General features: G+C 43.0%; 2 protein-coding genes across 12 annotated transcripts in view; both read left to right on the top strand.

Annotated features, from left to right (window-relative positions):
- Window positions 1-10,340, top strand: part of LOC309711570 (RNA-binding protein Raly-like) — an 83,889-nt gene extending 73,549 nt beyond the window's left edge. The window contains exons 6-9 of the mRNA XM_082541974.1: window positions 1,240-1,353; window positions 4,039-4,190; window positions 6,462-6,507; window positions 8,389-10,340. Coding sequence (XP_082398100.1) covers window positions 1,240-1,353; window positions 4,039-4,190; window positions 6,462-6,494 — 299 coding nt within the window. The 3' untranslated portion in view covers window positions 6,495-6,507; window positions 8,389-10,340. The remainder of the gene's footprint in view (window positions 1-1,239; window positions 1,354-4,038; window positions 4,191-6,461; window positions 6,508-8,388) is intronic.
- Window positions 10,341-11,505: 1,165 nt separating this feature from the next.
- LOC309711571 (5-hydroxyisourate hydrolase-like) lies at window positions 11,506-19,966 on the top strand. 11 transcript variants are annotated; one of them, XM_082541978.1, is made up of 5 exons: window positions 12,033-12,399; window positions 16,669-16,793; window positions 18,753-18,886; window positions 19,110-19,245; window positions 19,712-19,966. In XM_082541978.1, the coding sequence occupies exons 2-5, from the start codon at window positions 16,785-16,787 to the stop codon at window positions 19,799-19,801; spliced, it is 369 nt and encodes a 122-aa protein (XP_082398104.1). In that variant the 5' UTR covers window positions 12,033-12,399; window positions 16,669-16,784; the 3' UTR covers window positions 19,802-19,966. The 11 variants fall into 11 exon arrangements, with proteins under 11 accessions (XP_082398102.1, XP_082398110.1, XP_082398106.1 ...); XM_082541976.1 differs by lacking the exons at window positions 12,033-12,399; window positions 16,669-16,793 and adding an exon at window positions 11,506-11,719 and having other exon boundaries at window positions 18,756-18,886; XM_082541984.1 differs by lacking the exons at window positions 12,033-12,399; window positions 16,669-16,793 and adding an exon at window positions 11,506-11,719.
- Window positions 19,967-21,002: the final 1,036 nt, after the last annotated feature.

Genomic DNA, 21,002 nt, shown 5'->3' with positions numbered 1-21,002 from the left:
GCACATCCGACATACTGTTTTACTTTAGTCCATGACTCACTTACCTTCAGGGTCATACGTCACATGAAAACCAAAATAATTCCAAACGCCAGATCTGAATGAGGGTGGGGGAGGTTCAATTTGCCATGTTGCAAGGAGAGGTTAACTTCTGTCTCGCTAGCTTGCCCTGCGCTCTTCCTTCTGACTATGCTGTCTGTGTTGAGCGCTCAGTGGATCTGCGCTCGACAGTGCAGCCTAGGCGGAGTAGTCGAACGCAGATTCACTGAGCGCTCCACACAGACAGCATAGTCAGAAGGAAAGTTGATAAAATAAATTACAAATGTTGTATTGTTCGATACATATGCGTACCGAACCGAAAGCACTGTATCGAACGGTTCAATATCGATACGAGTATCGTTGCCCCCCTAGTTTTTAATAACTAGTGTCACTGTCCACGTGTTATGTCTTATCTGTACACCACATAAATTTCAAATGCAGGTTTGACATTAAACTGCAGGTCCAGGATTCAAACCCAGATTTAGCTTTATGTTCTAAACAACTGCACATTTGTTGCTTATAGGTTTTTACATGCATTCATTTGCATACTAAAAAGCTGTGTGTATTCTATGTTATGCACCCTCCTCTTGTGTTTGTTTCCTCATTTCCTTTTTCCTCTCTCACAGATCTCTCACAGTGTAACAGAGTAATTGATAAACTGTTCTGCCTCTATTTAAAGGAGGCTGAGAAAAGGGTCTCTTTCCCTCTCCCAGACCAAGCAGCTCTTCGGCTTCCTCAGATCGATCCCTGCCTCTTTGTGGGGATTTACTTCCTTTGCTTTTGACATGAATGTTCTGGTTGTCTGTTTTTCACAGCTTTATTTGCTTGTTTAATGTTCTTACCCCATTAGCTTAGGGAGGGAAGTTCTGGGTTCTACATTTCACATGGTGGTTGGTGCAGACAACTTCTACGTTTAGGTCATTCTGCTTCCTGTTGAACTAAAGGAACCTTGTTAGTAAACCAAATCTCAAGTGCGGTCACTGAGGCAGCTTGAGCCTTCATCTTCTCAACACTTGACAACATGTAAATAAAGCCATGCATTAGCCGGTCACATTCACATAACTTTATCCGTTGATTTTAACATAGAATACTTTTTAACCTGAGTAGTCGTTATAGCCTCATGCGTCAGTCTTTATTTTATTTTATGCATCATGAGCCAGATTAATCCCCCTCTCTTTCTTACATCTCTCCCTGTCTCTGCAGTGAGAATGGCAGAGCTTCTTTCCATCAAAAGGGAGCTGACAGTGATCAAGGTTCAGATCGATGGCCTGCTGGACTGCGTAGACAAGATGGACAGACAGAGGAAGGATGGCTCAGGTAGAGACAAAGAACTGTGCTGAAAATAATAATAATAAAATTTAATCCTAACGCCTTAATTGCAATTATTTTCAAAATTAGAGCTGCTGTATTTAGTCAGTGTGTGAAGCAATATTTCTGTGTGGAGTTTGTTTACACAGCCCGTGTTTGCATGGGTTCTGTCTAGATACTCCAACTGCCACTCACAATCCAAAGACATCAGTTAGTGGGGTTAGGTTAACTGGTGATTCTATATTGCACATAAGTGTGAATGCCAGATTGGTGACCTAAGCCTAAGATAGGCTCCAGCCCCTCTGTGACCCTGATAAAGATAAGGAGAAGAGAATGGATGGATAATTAGCTTCACCCCAAACCTTCCCTTACTTCCATGTCTTCCGCATGAGTCATCTGCTACTGAAGACCTTGACTTTTCACTTGACTGCTACACGTATTGCTTCCATTTTGAAATGCATCAACTGACCCCCAGACCGCACATCATAGATAAAATTTGTCAAGGTGCTGTAGTGGTAAGATCTATCCATCTATTTTCTTTAATCCCCCCATGGTGCTGGAACTTATCCCAGCTCCCACAGGGCAAGAAGCGGGGTACACCCTGGACAGAGACACAGACAGCCATTCACACCCACATTCATATGGTCGATTTAGAATCACCTGTTAGCCTAGCACTACTAAGTGCATGTCTTTGGTCTGCGGGAGGAAGCTGGAGAGAACCCCCACAGACACAGGGAGAACATGCAAGCTCCACACAGAAAGGCCCTGGCTGCACAGTGGATTCAAATCCAGGTCCCCTGGAGCTTCCCTGGAGGACTGATTTACAGTAACTATAGACTGTATATAAGTAGCAGTCAGGTGTTTCCAATCAAATGTACTTGATTAACTAAACATCAGTAAGTGTGAACACGTCTTTGGCAGTTTGCTGGTCTGCAGCATTCAGGTGTTGATGTAATGTCACAATCTTCCCAGGACTGGATGTCCCAGAAAATTCACCCCAAGGTCAGACTTGACTTCAAGAAGTCAGGCTGGCTTCTTCTGCCTGTTTGAAATCAATGAAATCAATCTCCTAAGCCCATGACATTCTAGTTGTTGTCTTTGGTGCTTTGCCAGAATATGAAAAGGCCTGTTAGCAGGAATGTAAAACCAGGCTTTGAAATATATTCAGGACTACATTTCTGTTTACAAACGAATGAGAAACATCTAACGTATTCAGTCTCGGTCATTACTTTAGAGGTGTTCGACACTGACACGCATCCCGTTTTTATTAAATGCCTATATCAACCTCAAACATCAGACTGATCCAGGTCTAATCCTTCCTGAACTCTAAATTTGAGTTTATTACGGCAAATGATCCGTCGGAGCGTTCGGTGATGCAGAGAGAGTCGCTGTGTTTACCATCAGATGTGAGCCGGCTATCATACTGCATCTGTGAGTAATGGTTCAATGACAAAACTGCCACCAGTGGAGCGTGGATTATGACAGTGAGGTAAACAGCGATAAACACGGTCCTCATAACCTTTCATAAGCTCCCCTTCAGCGCTCAGGAGTTATCGTGTCGTCCCTGTGCATGTGTGTGTGTTTTGGTTTTATCTCCTCGGATTGATAAATAGATGAGGAAATTATCCGATGTGACACGTTGACGGTCTTCAGTTTTTTGCGATTATTTCCTAGAAATGTGTTCCAACACTCAAATGAGAACTTCTCTCGCACACATGCAGCGAGTCGTCGAAGAGGGAGGTAATACTGCGGGTATTCGAGTTATGAGGGTTCAAATTCACTACAAAACTGACATTTTTAGAGGTTTGCATTAGATCTGAAAATGTTTCAAATAAAAATTTAAATTACAATATTTTGTTGTGACATGATTTTGCTTTAATGAGACCTAAAATCATCCATAACCACGTCTCGACACTGTTGGACGTCCACTTATTTATCGACAGAGAACTGTCACAGTGACTACTCTCTGTATAATGAGGAGAAATTAAAGGCTTAAAGAAAAAAATTGTTAGAAAAGGACTGTATTTAAAAGATGGATGTAGCCACGGCAACACCCCATTTGGTTTCTGGACTTTGAAGTATCAGTGTTAGCATTTTGACATCCTCCACCAAAAGCGATCGTATGAAATCAGGGATGCTATTGAAACGTGTTCTGTGATGTGACAAATCTGATGGACGAATCTGGGTTAGGTGAATGGAGAACATTACCTGAAAGACTGTGCCAACTATAACGTTTGGTGGAGGAGAGATAACGCTGCGGGGTGTTCTTCTGGAGTTGACCTGGGTCTCTTAGTTTCAGTGAAAGGAAAACGTAATGCCTCCACTTACCGAAACTTTTTGGACAATTCTGTGCTTCTGTGTGTGAACAATTTGGGGATGGACCACCTTTGACTCTGCCCCAGTGCAAAACAGAGGCTCATAAAGACACACCTATAGGATCAACTCGAAAATCAGTGTTTGTCTTTTCAAATGTTCTTCTAAATGGGCAGAAGTCCCCACACGCACTTCAAAGTCTTCTCAAAGGAGTGTTGTAGCTGCAAAGGGGAACCAACTCCATATTAATACCCAAGAATAGATGTAGCATTTAGGTGGCATGATATTGTGTGTGTGTGTGTGTGTGTGTGTGTGTGTGTGTGTGTGTGTGTGTGTGTGTGTGTGTGTGTGTGTGTGTGTGTGTGTGTGTGTGTGTGTAAGAGTGTCCTGAGAGCAGGGAGCCCAGTGTGTCGGATTCCTCTCGCCGAGGTTCAGTCAGCAGTCTGGAGCGAGAGAGTCCGGAGCCAGGGGAGGCCAGTGAGGACGAGCCGCTGCACTACCAGCACTACTACCCCTACAGCTACACCCACAGGGTAAATATACGCCCCTGCTTCCCCATAGCTACACCCATGCTACCATTGACTTACAGAATCAATATCAATCAATTTCACATACAGCCAAATTTTAGCTTTGCCTCCCGATCTTCAAATAGCTCCCAGCTTTCAGACACAGTCTCATGCTGAATAAATAGGAGTTTGTTTTCTTCTTTTAATGATATTAAACAGCTGTGGCATCACACAGCAGCAGGAAGCAGTTAACGCAGGTGTTACGGCAGCAGGGACTCCATCAGTTACTTTCCTGACGTTTCACTGTGGTCTCACAAAACCAGCTTGAACGGGTTTCAGTACAACAGCTGATGTGCTGTGCTTACACACAGCGATTATTCTTCAGTGCGCTAATATTTGCAGTAATGGTGTGACATTGCATTCACTGAACTCATCTAATTGCCTAAGTAAATGAAAATAAGACAGCAGATGGTAAGCCTAATAAAAAGTAATTACAGTAATACATTTGCTCAGTGGTTCTCCAACTTTTTTATTTATTTTTTTATTCCTTTTTCTTCTGCCTGTAGTCTTCTGGGGAATGTTCCCTTGTCACAAATTCCAAATTAAACCCTTTCCCATGGCACAACAGTGCTGGATAAACATATATTACTCACTCTATATACCACCACTCCTACTGCAGAGCAAATATGGAGTATATGGAGCATAGTTTCAGTACAGACAGTTCACAAAATAAAGCTCAGCCATAATCCTGGCAGATGGAACAATCTCCTACAGACCTGTTGACATTCATTGATTTATAGTGACTTGTTTAGAAAGTCTCAATCCAATCTGCAAGCCTCTTTGCAACCGACCTCCAGATACTCCATTCATGCACTTCCTAACTTAATCATTTATGGAGCTGTTGTTATGGCTGCCCTCTCTATTCTGTGCTGAGGTCTTGCTGCTCCCCTCAGAGATATACCACCACTATAAATGTCTGCCACTGGTAGCGTCTTTTGTCAATAGCGGTCCTGACAATTAATATATAGGCTCCTCCATGGAATACGTATCACTATTACTCACCCATTCTACTACACAGGATAAATATACCTTCACAGGGTAAACACACAGTATGTTTTTCCCTTTCAGTTACTTTATAGGATGAATTTAGCTACCCATAGTGTAATTTTACATGCCTGCTACCATCACTGCTAGTACAGATGTTTTACTACTACCCAAACAAGTTAAAGCCTTTTAATACTCAATCACTATCCCACAGAATGCATAAGTATCCCTATTACACACTAAGCTAGTCAAACAAGACGATGTACCTCCCACAGGGTAACCTCAACAACCTCTGGGGTGGCCAGCTCTGCAATAGCAGCTAATGCAATGCTGCCCTCTTGTGGAGAATTGGCTAACTCTGACTCAGGTGCGTTAACAAAACTGTCAAAACTCTCAGAATTATTTTTCAGTGTTTCACTAGTTATTATGGAGATTATTTTAATAATCAGTCAAACATTTCTTTTGCCAAACAGAAAGTAAGAAGTAAAAAATAATGTCCGCCACGATTTCCATATATCCAGTTAGAGTTTGAAAAAACAAACAGTTCATCTGTCCCAGTCCATCCTTTCACCTGTCTTCCTAAATCTCTCAGTCATATAGACTTACCAGCAGTAAATCTGTGACTCACCCACACTGCAGAGACACCATCTGTATAATTCCTGGTGGAAGATGTGTTTACCAGTCGCCTCGCAGGTCTTTTGATTCAGGATCTCACCGGAGTGGAGCAGATCGGCCGAGCGGAGGAGCGATGCTTTCAGTGTTTCTGTTTCTTTACAGGGAAACATAATGACATAGAATTAGCCTGCAGGCTTCCTATACCTGCCTGACAGAGCAAAGCTGCCTCATTAATCTGAGAGGAGGCAGAGAACAGACCGGCCCTTAATCTGTCGCATTGTTCCTCTGACAGGAAGAAGCCGAGTGTACATGAATAAAAGAGTGTTTTAGCAGGCTAATTACCATTTACCTCTTTGTTTGTGTGTGTGTGTGTGTGTGTGTGTGTGTGTGTGTGTGTGTGTGTGTGTGTGTGTGTGTGTGTGTGTGTGTGTGTGTGTGTGTGTGTGTGTGTGTGTGTGTGTGTGTGTGTGTAAGTAACACAATGTGTTATTATGAACAGGAAATGAGCATTTACGTGGACTGCGAGGATAAAGGACTTCCGGCTGCACTGAACATGAGGCGATGTGCAAATAGAGGCTAAAGCAGTGTTTTAATTAACCCACTGTCCTGTTAAGAGTAACTTTCTCTTTCTGTTTTCAGATAAAGCAGTCTGATCAGGAGGAGGACCTGTGATGCTGCAGTTCAGGTATGAAGGTGGCAAGCTGCCTGGCCTTATACGTTCCTTTGAAATGAACCTGCTTTGCTTTTCTTTGTTTTCTTTCATGTCTGTCTATCTAATGTTGGATGCTCAAATTAAACACAAACTGAAAATTGGGTTTGGAGGGCGTTGTGCTTTAATTTATGGCTGTAGACATAACTGAGCTTTCTGTGCATTTTTGAGCATCTTCATTGAAATTATTTGGGAAATAATATTAACTATGAAGGATTACACCCTTACAGTTTATGAATACAGCTTGTTAACCACTTCAGGCTCAATAATGCTAATGCACTCAGTCCAAAAGTAATGTGTTCTGTAACAGCTGTCTTTTTATTAAGCAGGGCCAAACTTTCAAATAAAGGATCCAGCATTTGTACAAGTATTCCTCATGAGACTTAGTTTTGGACATTTGTTCCTATTCTTAGAGCTGCATCATGTCAAAGATAGAGGTTATCCATAATATTGGTCATCTCAGGCGCACAGCTCTAGCTGTGAGCACAGAAGCCCCGCCTACATACAGTTTAAACCTTCTGTTTCCAAGGAGCAGCCAATCTGAAGGAAGATGGGTAAAAAAAAAAAAAATCCTGCAGAGCTACTCTAATAGAGTCCATTAATAAAAATGTGCAAACCTACACTTTAATGTTAGGTCAATAAAGAATAAGTGCCATGTGTACATGTGCATATAAACATACAGATGTTTGCACTCACTGTGCATTAAGCCATGTTTCTAGAAGTTTTTATCAAGATTTGTTCACTGGCTTAGGAGGAGATAGGGGACGTACAAATATAAATACACTACGACCTTTATAGCATGAGATGGAGATGGAAATGAACAGAATATGTCCTCTTTAATAGGTTTTGGATAAAAATGGAGCTCAGAAGGAAGAGCAGTATGATGTAATAATAATATGATATGACATAACTTTAAATATTCTTTTATTGTAGAATCATTTAAACTATTTCCAGATCTGTCCTCTACCGTAACGTAGCACTTACTTTGCTGTGGAAGACTTCAACTAGCTCTTACATCAGTTGATTTTTGCAGTTAACGTGTGTTTGCTCTTTGTTTTTGCTAAAGCAACAAAGAATGCAAAAAACGGACTGTTTCCTGTGTGTTTCTGAGTCTTTGTAAGTTTATCCAACTAAAGCCAATGACTGTTTGGTGGTAAAACACATGGAAACACATTCGGCAGTGGTCAGCAGTAATTGGAAGTTGGACATTTGCGCATTAAGTATCCAACCCTATAATGAAGATAGATCTGCTTTCTCTTTCCTTTACTGCCCAATACCTACAGCACATAGTTAATGGACTATAAAAGATTATTGTAGACACGGTAATCTCACCCATCAGTTTGACAAATCTTATTTGTGAAGCCTCATGCTGACTTTTCTCACCATCTTAATTTTTCGAAACAAGACGGTGATGAGTGGAGCTGAGAAATTGAGGGACAGTTAACACTCAAAAAATAGCAACAAGAATAATAATAGTGGCCAAAATTAACATCATATTGTTTTTAGTAAGACTTCAAATCAAATATTACGACTGTAAACTCAACAGCAAAGTGTTTCACCAAGGTACAAATCCTGGGAACAGATCACACTTTTTCCTTGTACTTCTATGGAACAGCCATATTTTTGCAGCAAGAGGAGTCGCCCCCTGCTGGTCATTTAGATTTAAGTCACTTCATGATTAGTCATTTTGGTGGATAAGAAGGACACATAAACCTTATTGTAGTTTAAACCAAATCTTTAAAATCATCAGGCTCCACTGATATTGACCTTAAAGTGTATTTCATGCCAACTTATGAGTTTTTTTGCATGTTTTACTCTCTCTTTGTGTCCTTTGTGTCCATGTTCACTTCCTTCCAGAAGCAGACGCTCAGATCTGTAACAGCTGGGATGGACGAAGCTTCAAGACGACGCTGGCAACACGACCTGCATTTGGACTGACTCTCCTCCACCCCTGATTTTTGATTTTTTTCACATATCTTTGACATTTTTATTATGTTGCTATGGTGGCCCTGAGAGGCCAAACGAACTGCAACTTAAGAAAACACCAGCAATAAGAAAAACGCTGCAAAAGCAAACAAAACAAAACGGAAACAGGAAAAACAAAATATAAATAGGGAAAAGGAAACAGAAATAGGAAAAAAGCCAAGGGAAGTTTCTGGGGAGACAATAACCTAACGCAGTGGTTCCCAAACTTTTTTTTGCTGGATTTTTAGGCTAATAGTTAGGCTAACACACTTATCTCTCATCTTTTCTTTTGTCACAAAACCGATAGATCCTCAACTTCTTTTAAGTGTCTCCCAGTGCAATCTTAGCATATTTTGGTTCCTGCAACGGGTTATTGTCTCCCCAGAAACACTTCCCTTGTGCTTTTGGAAATCTGTTTTTTCCTATTTCCGTTGTGTCTTGTGTGCTTTTGCAGCGTTTTTTGCTAATTGATGGTTGTTTTCTTAAGTTGCAATCCGTTTGACCTCTCGGGGCCACCGTATGTTGCACTGCCGTCACCCATGTTTTCCATTCCAGTGATCCACATTCACATGTTGACACATTAGACAATATCTGAACATCATAGAAAAGTTTAATAAAACATACTGATGGTTCTGCAGCTAAATACCTCCTCACAGCAGATTATTTTATTTTGGCCTCTGGGCCAACACCTCTGCACCGCCAGAAAACACTGCATTAGTGGGCTACACAGGCAAGAGCAGACTCATGAGCCTGTTGGATTATTTCCTTAACGTTTGAGTCTGTTTCATCACCCTAACCTTGCTTCTCATGTCAGACTCATCACTGTTATTAAAGTCTGTGTGGGACCAGCTGGCGGCTCCTTATCGCACAGTTTATTTTCATCAGGCCTGTTTTCATTATGTGTAACCAGCTGTGTGACCACATAATGCTTCTGCGGTACAGGCTCAGTGAGCACGGCTTTATGACTTTCTGGGTAAATTTCACTGTTCAGTCCACTCAGGAAATCACTTATAAAGTTATATATAGGCCCAGACAATTTCCTGAAATGAGCATTAGCTCATTAGCTCCATGTAGTAGATACGAATAGGGAAATGTACTTTTTCTATGATCATGAGTGATAGTTGGTTTCATGTGCTTGTTTCAGTTTAGCTTGGGTTAACTGACAAATAAACTGACAAACAGTTTGAGTTCAGTTTATTTCATGGATTAGTTTGGCAGGTGTGGGTAACAATATCCTTCACGTGAACTAAAACTGTTGGGTTCATGTTTGCTAAGATATCTAGCTGAATGAAAAAGTTAAGTTTAACTTACAGTCCTGGTAAAAAGAAAGCACAGCATCATTCCACAGCGAGAAAGTGGAAAACATTCAAGACAGCTGCCAGACTTCTCAGGAGGAAATATTCCAGCAAATTTACCCCAAAGTCAGATCAACTGAAAAAAAAAGACTGAACAAGTGAGTGTGACTACGAAGGGTTCCTAGGAGGCTACTTCTTCCCTCTAAAAACAACATGGCAGCATATGTTAAGTTTGCTTTGTTTCTTCATAATATACAGCAGCACATTTGGAGAAAACCAAACACAGCACATCAGCACAAACACCTTACATCAACTGTCAGCACAGTGGTGGAGGGACGATGATTTGGGAAGCTTGCAGTCACTGAGTCGACCATGAAATCCTCTGTACACCAAACTGCTCTAAAGTCACACATGCGGCCGTGTGTCCCGCAGCTAAAGCTTTGCCCAAACTGGGTCATGTAACTGGACGATGATCCCACACACAGCAGCAAATCGCCAACAGATTGGCTGAAGAAGCAAAAAAAAATCAAGGTGCTGCAGTGGCCCAAAGTCTAGTTGGTTTAAGAGAGCTGTGCATGAATGAATGCTGAAAACATGAATGAACAACAGCAGCGCTGTAAAGACAAGTTCCTCCACAATGACGTGAGACACGAGTCGCCCAGAAAACCATTGCTGCAACATTTTGCTCCTAAATTAGGTCCTAAAAGCAACTTAGTAGGGTACATACACTGCTTCTGCAGTTTGGCTTCAATTTTTATCAGTAAATAATGACACGGTGTAATATGTCATATGTTGGTGTTCATCTTAGGTTGTGTTTAAGTCATTTTAAGACCTGATAAGGACCAGATTGATACATGAAACCTAAGAAGTGACAGACACACCTACAGCTACAGAAACTGTACTTTTGATGCTAATAAGAATTTTTGAAAGACTCAACTGGTAATAGAAAAAAATAGATGACCCTACTGAAAAGACATGCTACTGAACATTTGATGGCCCGTTTTTACAATTTGATACACCACTGCCAATTAAGACAGACCAGTTACACATAAAATATTCAATATATAACACATTACTGTTGTTCCCACTACAGTGTTGCTGGTTTCTGTTGTGGCTTTCATTTTATGAAATAATGTTTATTATTGGTTTAATGGCAAGCACAGACACCAAACAGTTGCTGAACCTTTTAAAAGGAACAACCGTCAGTGTAAATACGCTCTAAATATTTGTCAGTTTAAAAGGTGACACTTGAACACATTCATGTGTACAGTAGTAGCTCTTTATACTGAAACCTTATTTCAGACTTTAAAAACAAAGTGACACTAAATGTTTTAATAAGAAATCCAGTGAGTTTGGACGCAGACTCATTTTGGAAATCCTTGATTTGACGTCGCCGTAGCTTCTCCTGTCAGTGCTTTTGTGTTTGTTCAGTGCTGAATGTAACCTATTTAACTGTGAGTGTAATAAAGGTATTTTTCATAAACGAGGTGCATTTGGACCTGGTGTGATTCTTTTTTTATGAGTTTATGAATTTTATCTGTAGTAATTCAACATATCAAATCATTTGATATGTTGGAATGCTCTCCTTTGTTTTTAAGTTTACTGTATGGAAATTAGGTCTCCCCTTCAGAGAGCAGGTGAGTGGTCAGGTTTGGGTAGAGATCAGTATTACCATTTAGCCAGCTAAAATCAGAAACAGTTCAACATAGCTGGACAAAACCAGTTGCTCTCTGAATCTGATGCTGCTAATAAACAACCAGAGTACTTGAGGTCAAGTTTAAAAATGAGCTTCATGAAAAATCTTCAGAAAAACGAGGGTAACTGCATAAGTAGAGGCAGAAACATTAAGCGCCACCTACAGGAACTCTTAACAAAAGACAATCATTTTGAACTGCATCACATTAAAATAAAAACAACAAAAATCAAAGGTAAGCACCTCCCACATTTTATCCATAGGGAATAATCCAAACCTTTGGCAGAGTTGGATGAAAGGATATACCATATACCGTATATCATTGGACGAGTCACTGCAGCAATTTAAAAAATGAATCCTTCATCCATGTTAGACACAAAGACAGGTCTGAAAGGTAAAACCATCATGGAAGTGGAATTTAAACCTGCATTCTTCTTCGTGTCCTGCAGGGGGAGACTGGTGGTTGTGAAAGGAGCTATGCTCGCTAGCTAGCAACTTGTCAGATTGGTGTTTCAAAACAAAAGAAGCAAAAGATAGAGGTGGGCGGATTGATCCAAATGTCGATAGCATTAATGCCAATGCTGGTATTGGTATCGGGCTGAAACTAGTGCAAAAGGATCAATGAAACTGGGTCTGACAGGTTGCTAGCAGTGTTGCCAACTTAGCGACTTTGTTGCTATATTTAGCGAGTTTTCAGACCCCTTAGCTAAAAAAAGACGTGAAAGCGCGTATCGCTTTTACTCTCAACAAGCAGCGGGTGCTGTAACGCAGTCAGTTCTTTTACTCTTTTACTCTTATGCTGTTTTGTGGATCACAATTTTTAAAACTACTTATAAACACACACACACAAAGTAACTCCACCAGAGCGCCTATTTCGGGTCACTTTTACCGGTCCAAGCCCGGGTAAAGGAGCAGGTTTGGAATTGTGACATTAAAAAAACCAATAATTGCTAAAAGAAATTTAATTTGTAGTTCTAAATAAACTCTAAATGCATTTAGGACGTTTTTTACTCACTTTATGTCTCTTCCACGATGTTATTTCTCTCTCCAACAACATAGGTTACAATTAGATTAGCATGACCAATTATGAAAATTAGGTGATGACGTCCTCCTCCTAGAATCGCTACCTTATCGTGGTGGAGGGGTTTGTGTGTCCCAGGGATCCCAGGGGCTATGTTGTCTGGGGGCTTTTGCCCCCTGGTAGGGTCTCCCATGGCAAACTGGTCCTGGGTGAGGGACCAGACAAAGAGCGATTCAGAAGACCCCCATGAAAAGAATATCGAGGGAACAGTTTACCCTGCCCGGGATAGGGTTACCGGGGCCCCGCCCTGGAGCCAGGCCCGGGGAGGGTGCCCGAGGGCGAGCGTCTGGTGGCCGGGCCTTAGTCCATGGGGCCCGGCCGGGCACAGCCCGAAGAGGAGACATGGGCCCATCCTCCCGCAGGCCCACCACCCGCAGGAGGCGCCATAGGGGTCGGGTGCATTGTGAGCCGGGTGGCGGCCAGGAGCGGAGGCCCTGGCGGACCGACCCCCGGCTGCCAAGACTGGCAATAGGGACATGGAATGTCACCTCTCTGGTGGGGAAGGAGCCTGAGTTGGTGCGTGAGGTTGAGAGGTACCGGCTAGATATAGTTGGGCTCACCTCTACGCATTGTCTGGGCTCTGGAACCAGTCTCCTGGAGAGGGGCTGGACTCTGTCTCAGTCTGGAGTTGCCCCTGGTGAGAGGCGGCGGGCTGGGGTGGGTATTCTTATATCCCCTCGGCTTGCTGCCGGTACGTTGGGGTTTTTCCCGGTGGACGAGAGGGTTTGTTCCCTGCGCCTTAGGGTCGGGGAACGGGTCCTGACTGTCATCTGCGCTTATGCGCCGAGTGGCAGTTCGGAGTACCCAGCCTTCTTAGAGTCCCTGGGGGGGGTGCTGGAAGGTGCTCCACCTGGAGACTCTGTTGTCCTGCTGGGAGACTTCAATGCTCACGTGGGTAACGACAGCGAGACCTGGAGGGGCGTGATTGGGAGGAACGGCCTCCCTGATCTGAACCCGAGCGGTGCTTTGTTATTGGACTTCTGTGCTAATCACAGTTTGGCCATAACGAACACCCTGTTCGAACATAAGAGTGTCCATAAGTGCACGTGGCACCAGGATGCTCTAGGCCGTAGGTCGATGATCGATTTTGTAATCGTATCACCAGACCTGCGACCATATGTTCTGGACACTCGGGTAAAGAGAGGGGCTGAGCTGTCAACTGATCACCACCTGGTGGTGAGTTGGATCAGGTGGCGGGGGAGGACGCTGGACAGACCTGGTGCACCTAAACGCGTAGTGAGGGTGTGCTGGGAACGTCTAGCAGAGGCCCCAGTCCGCGAGATCTTCAACGCACACCTCCGGCAGAGCTTCAACAGCATTCCGAGGGAGACTGGGGACATTGAGTCCGAATGGACCATGTTCAGCGTCTCCATTGCCGAAGCTGCTGCATTGAGCTGCGGCCGCAAGGTGGTTGGTGCCTGCCGTGGTGGTAATCCCCGAACCAAATGGTGGACACCAGAGGTGAAGGGAGCCACCAGGCTGAAGAAGGAGGCCTATCGGGCTTGGTTAGCCTGTGGGACTCCGGAGGCAGCCGACAGGTATCGACAGGCCAAGCGGAATGCGGCTCGGGCAGTGGCTGAAGCAAAAACTCGGGTGTGGGAGGAGTTCGGAGAGGCCATGGAAAAAGACTTTCGGACTGCCTCGAAGAGATTCTGGCAAACCGTCAGGCGTCTCAGGAGGGGAAAGCGGTGCTCTACCTGCACTGTGTATAGTGCTGGCGGAGCGCTGTTGACGTCGACTGAGAAAATTGTCGGGCGGTGGAAGGAATACTTCGAGGACCTCCTTAATCCCACTGACACGTCTTCCGGGGAGGAAGCAGAGTCTGGGGATGAGGGGTGTGACCCACCAATTTCCGGGGGCGAGGTCACTGAGGCAGTTAAACAACTCCTTGGTGGCAGAGCCCCTGGTGTCGATGAGGTCCGCCCCGAGTTCCTGAAGGCTCTGGACGTTGTAGGGCTGTCTTGGTTGACACGTCTCTGCAATGTTGCGTGGAGATCAGGGGCAGTACCTGTGGACTGGCAGACCGGGGTGGTGGTCCCCATCTTCAAGAAGGGGGACCGGAGGGTGTGTTCCAACTACAGGGGGATCACACTCCTCAGCCTCCCCGGGAAAGTCTATGCCAGGGTGCTGGAGAGGAGGGTTCGTCCGCTAGTCGAACCTCGGATACAGGAGGAACAATGAGGTTTTCGTCCTGGTCGCGGAACACTGGACCAGCTCTTTGTCCTCTCGAGGATACTTGAGGGTGCATGGGAGTTTGCCCAACCAGTCTACATGTGTTTTGTGGACCTGGAGAAGGCATTCGACCGTGTCCCTCGGGGCGTCCTGTGGGAGGTGTTGCGCGAGTATGGGGTGTCTGGCCCATTGCTACGGGCCATTCAATCCCTATACAACCGTTGCAAGAGCTTGGTTCGCATTGCCGGCAATAAGTCGGACTCGTTCCCGGTGGGTGATGGGCTCCGCCAGGGCTGCCCTTTGTCTCCGGTTCTGTTCATAATTTTTATGGACAGGATTTCTAGGCGCAGCCAAGTGGCGGAGGGCTTTCGCTTTGGTGGCCTCAGAATCTCATCTCTGATTTTTGCGGATGATGTGGTTCTGTTGGCTTCATCGGGTGAGGGCCTCCAGCTCGCACTGGAGCGGTTCGCAGCCGAGTGTAACGCAGCGGGAATGAGGATCAGCACCTCCAAATCTGAGGCCATGGTTCTCTGCCGGAAAAGGGTGGAGTGCCCACTCCGGGTCGGGGATGAGTTCCTGCCCCAAGTGGAGGAGTTCAAGTATCTCGGGGTCTTGTTCGCGAGTGATGGGAGAAGGGAGCTGGAGATCGACAGACGGATTGGGGCTGCGGCTGCAGTAATGCGGACGCTGCACCGGTCAGTCGTGGTGAAGAGGGAGCTGAGTGTAAAAGCGAAGCTCTCAATTTACCGGTTGATCTACGTCCCTACCCTCACCTATGGCCACGAGCTGTGGGTAGTGACCGAAAGAACGAGATCGCGGATACAAGCGGCGGAAATGAGCTTCCTCCGAAGGGTGGCTGGCCTCTCCCTTAGAGATAGGGTGAGAAGTTCGGCCATCCGGGAGGGGCTTAGAGTAGAGCAGCTGCTGCTCCACATCGAAAGGAGCCAGCTGAGGTGGTTCGGGCATCTGGCAAGGATGCCCCCTGGGCGCCTCCTGGGCGAGGTGTTCCAGGCATGTCCCACCGGGAGGAGGCCCCGGGGCAGACCCAGGACACGCTGGAGAGATTATATCTCTCGGCTGGCCTGGGAACGCCTTGGTATTCCCCCGGACAAGCTGGAGGAGGTGGCTGGGGAGAGGGAGGTCTGGACCTCTTTGCTTAGGCTGCTACCCCCGCGACCCGACCTCGGATAAGCGGATGAAGATGGATGGATGGAGGTGATGACGTCGTTTAGCGACTTCTAGCGACTTTTAGGACAACCAATAGCGATTTTCCTTACTGAGGAGTTGGCAACACTGGTTGCTAGCTAGCGAGCATATCCTGGACGATCGTAGCTCGTACTGAACTTAGAGGACAGTTTGAAAACACACAGAAAGTTGAAAGCTATGATTTGTTGTATTAACTTAAGATTATAATAATAATAATAATAATAAACTTTATTTATAAAGCACACTTAAAAACCAAGGGTATGCCAAGGTACTGTGAGAGTAAAAGTCTCACAGTGATTTTGTGATCATTAAAATGTGTTTAGAATTTGCAAACTGATGATGAATCATTTCATACATGTAAATCATGACGCACTTCAAATTCAAATTCAAATTTTATTTGTCACGTACACAGTCATACACAGTACGATATGTAGTGAAATGCTTGGACAACTGCTCGTGACCTAAAGAGAACAAAAAAGGAAAAGGCTATGAATAAGATAGGAAATAAATATGAAAAATTAAAAATGGTAAATTTAACTAGGAAGGAATAAAATATAAATTAAGGTTAAAAATGAAATAACTGTACAACACAAATTAGAATGAAGGGTAAATTTAACTGGGAAGAATAAGATAAAGATAAATATATAAATTAAAGTTGAAAATAAAATAACTGTACAACAAAATACACAATACACTTCATTCTCTAACATGATTTTCCTTTATAGGCTAAAAGAATTGATATCGGCATCGATATCGCCCTGTATGTGATTGGCATCTGATCGATACCAAAACCTGCAGCATTGAACAGCACTTGCAAAAGCCTGCTTTACATCCATCTTTTATGTTGCATGTGGGTAAACACTGTATTCAAACTTGTGAATTTACCCATGCCTCACCCAGTATCTGTTATTCCTAACCTGCCAGTAACAATAGCAACTAAAGCTTCTGCATTTAATCTCTGCCTGTGAACTAAAATGCTAGCTGGCAGTGGGGATTGTTCCAGTCTCTTCCAGTCAAATGGTATCAGAAGAAATCGTAGTCAGAGGTGCACAGTAGGGGATGTCTGACATTACAATGAGCCTAATCATGCAAAACAATCCCAGTGATTAAATGAATCACGTGTTGTTGACTGAAGGAAAGCTGCACTCTCTTGGCTGGTTTTAATGATTTATTAGAATCAGGACAACCTTTGAGACTGGGTCTGTTTAAAGTGCATGGTGGGTAGGTGTATGAGGGAGGAGTGTGTAGTGATACCACAGCTGGTTGGAGGAGTTTGGAATACTGAATGAACTGGTTGCAACAGAGGGGAGAGCTCTCACACAGGTAAGGCTTCTCCTATTATAGACTACAGCAATGAGGCCTGAGGTGTTTCTGTTTCACACTGATGCACTTCAGTGTTTTAAAGTGTCACCAGTGCATGTATGTGCTGCTCTTGTCTCCACTTAGAAGTGGTATGTGTCCTCTGGTCATCTTATAATGATATGTAAGCTTCATATGTGAACTCTTTAGGCTTATAATATTCTTTATTCCTATTTTGAAGCATATTTATCGTTAATTCCTCAAGAAAGTTTCCAATAATTGTTTGTGTTGAGACCTCTTGATATTATGGACTCAGTGTCTTAACACACAGAAGGTGTCACATGAAACTCATAGTCATTTTTGTTTACATTAAAGTGATCGCTGAGGAAAATAAACATGAGATACATGGTCACATGACTGACAGGTAATATCATGACATCATAATCCTTGTCTTCTGAGTAGTTTATTAAACTTGGAGCACGGAGCTGTAATTTGCAGGTGTCAGACCAGAGTCTATAGCAAAATCTGTCCTTATGATCATTTGCTAAAATGGGACATATTGAGAAAGTGTAGGTGTGACACTCAAACGTTGGACTGCTACATTAAACACTCTGATGTCGAAGAGCTGAAGTGTAAATTCATTCTGAATCGCTGTAAATAAAGATGAGAATGTCACAGCTTCTCAAAAGTGAAGCTAAAGCATCTTCAGCTCCCTTTGGTGTCTGGCTGCAGTATAGAAAACGCTGCTTTGTGCTCCAGCCACACTATAAAAATAAGATGGGAGGATTGCTGGGTGATTGATTTCTTTTTTAAAAAGAATTTTGGTAATCACTGCACACGCAGAGGCTGACCGAGGTAACTGCTTCTGATCGCAAGCCGATTGTGCGCATTGCCTGGTGGGAGCCAACCTGTCTCTGAACAGAAATCTCTCTCGGACAGATCACTAAGTGCAGACTCACTGCTAACAATCCTGCTCTTTCACTCTGTGACCAGTTGCAAACTATTGCATAAGTGGTGGGCAGCGATCATGAAAGCACCTCTGGCTATTTTTTTAGAAGTTTTGAAGAGACAAAAAGGTTTTTATCCTTGTACTTTTATTAATCTAAAAAAACAAGACACAAACAGTTATGTTAGACAGAGGAGGATTCCTGATAGTTTCTTTTTTTAGTTAGCAGACATAATATCATTGACCATATTAATAAAGCTTAAGGTTATTGTTGCATTGCTCTTTTTTCTGTCCTATTTGGTGTCAAGAGGACTGTGATTGCTGTACATGGAGGTGTTAGATGTAGATGAGCATCAGATGACCACCATAGACTGGTATTAAGAGGGACATCATTGTTTCTATATCTTCACTGGTCACAATTTGCTACTGGGTACTGGCTTGGATCCCCTTTTGCCTTCAGAACGGCCTCACAGATTGAACATTCTTCCATACGATGGTGTCATGACGTCGATTACTGTAACTAAAGGTCCCACATTTAAATCTGACCTGTCCCCTGCCATCCAGCAGATCATGGCGGAGTCCAGCCCTCTGACCACTCACGTGCTGAACGCTACCGACGGCGTCCCGGCAGCCAGGATGGCCCTCAGCCTGCACCGACTGGACTCCAAGCTGATGATCTGGGCCATGCTGAGTGTCGGGTAGGCTTTCATACATTCTTACACATAGCTTAATCTCCGCTTAACGTGTTTATTATTCAAAGCCTGAAGCTGGATAAAATCAGAAACTGAAAAGGCCAGAAATGGGGGGGTGGGGGATTTCTTTTGACAACTAAAGAAATCAGGGAAGAGCTTTTCTTCCAGGTGAGCTGACGAAAACCTGCACATAGAACTAATTAATAATTTATTAATTATTAATTTTTAGGACAACAAACCAAGATGGCCGCTGCCCAGGACTCATGAACCAAGAAACTTTTACTCCTGGCATGTACAAGCTCCGCTTTGAGACGGGTTCATACTGGGAAGGCCTTGGTCAGCCCTCTTTCTACCCCTATGTGGAGGTGGGTCATGAGGTGTCACTATCCTATATCTGAAAGAAATAAACTGGTCTGATTTAGGTATATAGTAACGCACACATGTGAATAGATCCTTATAAGTGTCACGGGTAGGACAAGATGTAAAGACAACACATTTATTTGGGAACAGAAACAGTTTGGTAGCAGTTAGTTTGTTCACCACAAGGGGTCGCCAAATCTCCTAAAACACACAAATGTCATTATCAACAAATGAGCAACAGGAAAATTTAAATTTTAAAAACATTCTTACTTACTTATACTTACTTCAACAAAGTGTTTATAATAATGTCACAGCATTATTCACATCTTCATGTCCAATAAACACTGTGACATCAAAGACAGTGGGGTCTACAACAACCAATGTTTTTGTTGAAATCACTTTTGTATCAAACATTAAAAGGCATTTTTCATCTTGCTGTAATCATTTGTGTGTGCGTTTGTGTGTTTCCAGGTTGTGTTCACCATCAGTGAGCCGGAGCAGAGGTTTCACATCCCTCTACTGATGAGTCGCTTCTCCTACAGCACTTACAGAGGAAGCTGAAAGCTGCAGAGAGATGGATTTCTGCTGTTTTATAGATTCATGACTTAGGTTTCTCTTCTTTTATATTTTACTCAGGTGTTATTGTGTGCTACATTTGTTATTTGTTGAGTTTCACTTCATGAGTGTATTTACACCAATCAAAAACAACATTAAAACCTCCATTACAGTCTGCATTATAGGTCACTTGCCACTCTGTACAAATACCTGATGATTCTCTGCGGGTGTCCCTTCTTCTTATTGTGTGACATGAATGAATTTAATTTTTCTTTATCTTTAATATCTCTATGAATTATGTTTAAAGCAATAGTACACACACACTTGCTCTATTTATTATTATTCTTTAAGTGTTCCTTTAGTATAGTGAAAAGTCCATTTCTATTAGGCAATAATTTGAAATTATTTTAAAAGAAGGCAAACAAAACATTTGCTGGCTTTAGTTTTTTCTTTGCATTTGCTGATTTTCTTAAAATCAGTGGCTAAAGAGCAATATTTGTCCCTTTTTCTAATATTTAATATACCAAACAGTAACTTATTAACACTTTGAATAACAAGATCAATTAATAGTTAGTTGCACCTGAAACTTAACACTTTTTTCAAATCAACAGAAGCACAGCTTTTTGCTTAAAGTGACCAAATATTTTATTTAGATTGATTTAAAATTAAAATATATATAATTTACTGAATATTAAATTGAACAGAATTTTTATGTAACACAGTCTCGATCAAAAGTCTAAGACAACTTGAAAAATGGCAAATAAATCTTATTTTGCATGGCTGGCTCTTAACAAGGTTCCAAGTAGAGCTTCAACATGCAATAAGAAGAAATGGGAGAGAGACCAAACATTTTTTGAGCCTGCAATTTATTGAAAACAATGCTTAAACTGAAACAGGCTGTTTTACAGCTGATCAAGAGTTTAGGACCACACCACCAAAAAAACCCTGTAAACGGGTTCCAAACATGAACTCAGTAATAAGTAGCTCCACTGTTATTGTTGATCACTTCAATAATTCATTGCGGGATGCTTGTTGCAAGCATTTCCATGAGGTGATTGGGAACATTTTTCCAAGTGGTGATGACGGCCACACGAAGGGCATCTACTGTCTGGAACTGTTGTCCATTTTTGTGAAATTCCCTTGCCTTCCTTCCCCAAAGGTTCTCAATTGGATTTAGATCAGGGGAACAAGCAGGATGGTCCAAAAC

The sequence above is a fragment of the Aulonocara stuartgranti genome (genome assembly GCF_965226115.1).
Source record: "Aulonocara stuartgranti genome assembly, chromosome: 7".
Lineage (NCBI taxonomy): Eukaryota > Metazoa > Chordata > Actinopteri > Cichliformes > Cichlidae > Aulonocara > Aulonocara stuartgranti.
Note: the sequence above shows the minus strand (reverse complement) of the source record. Positions and strands in the feature narration are given on the sequence as shown.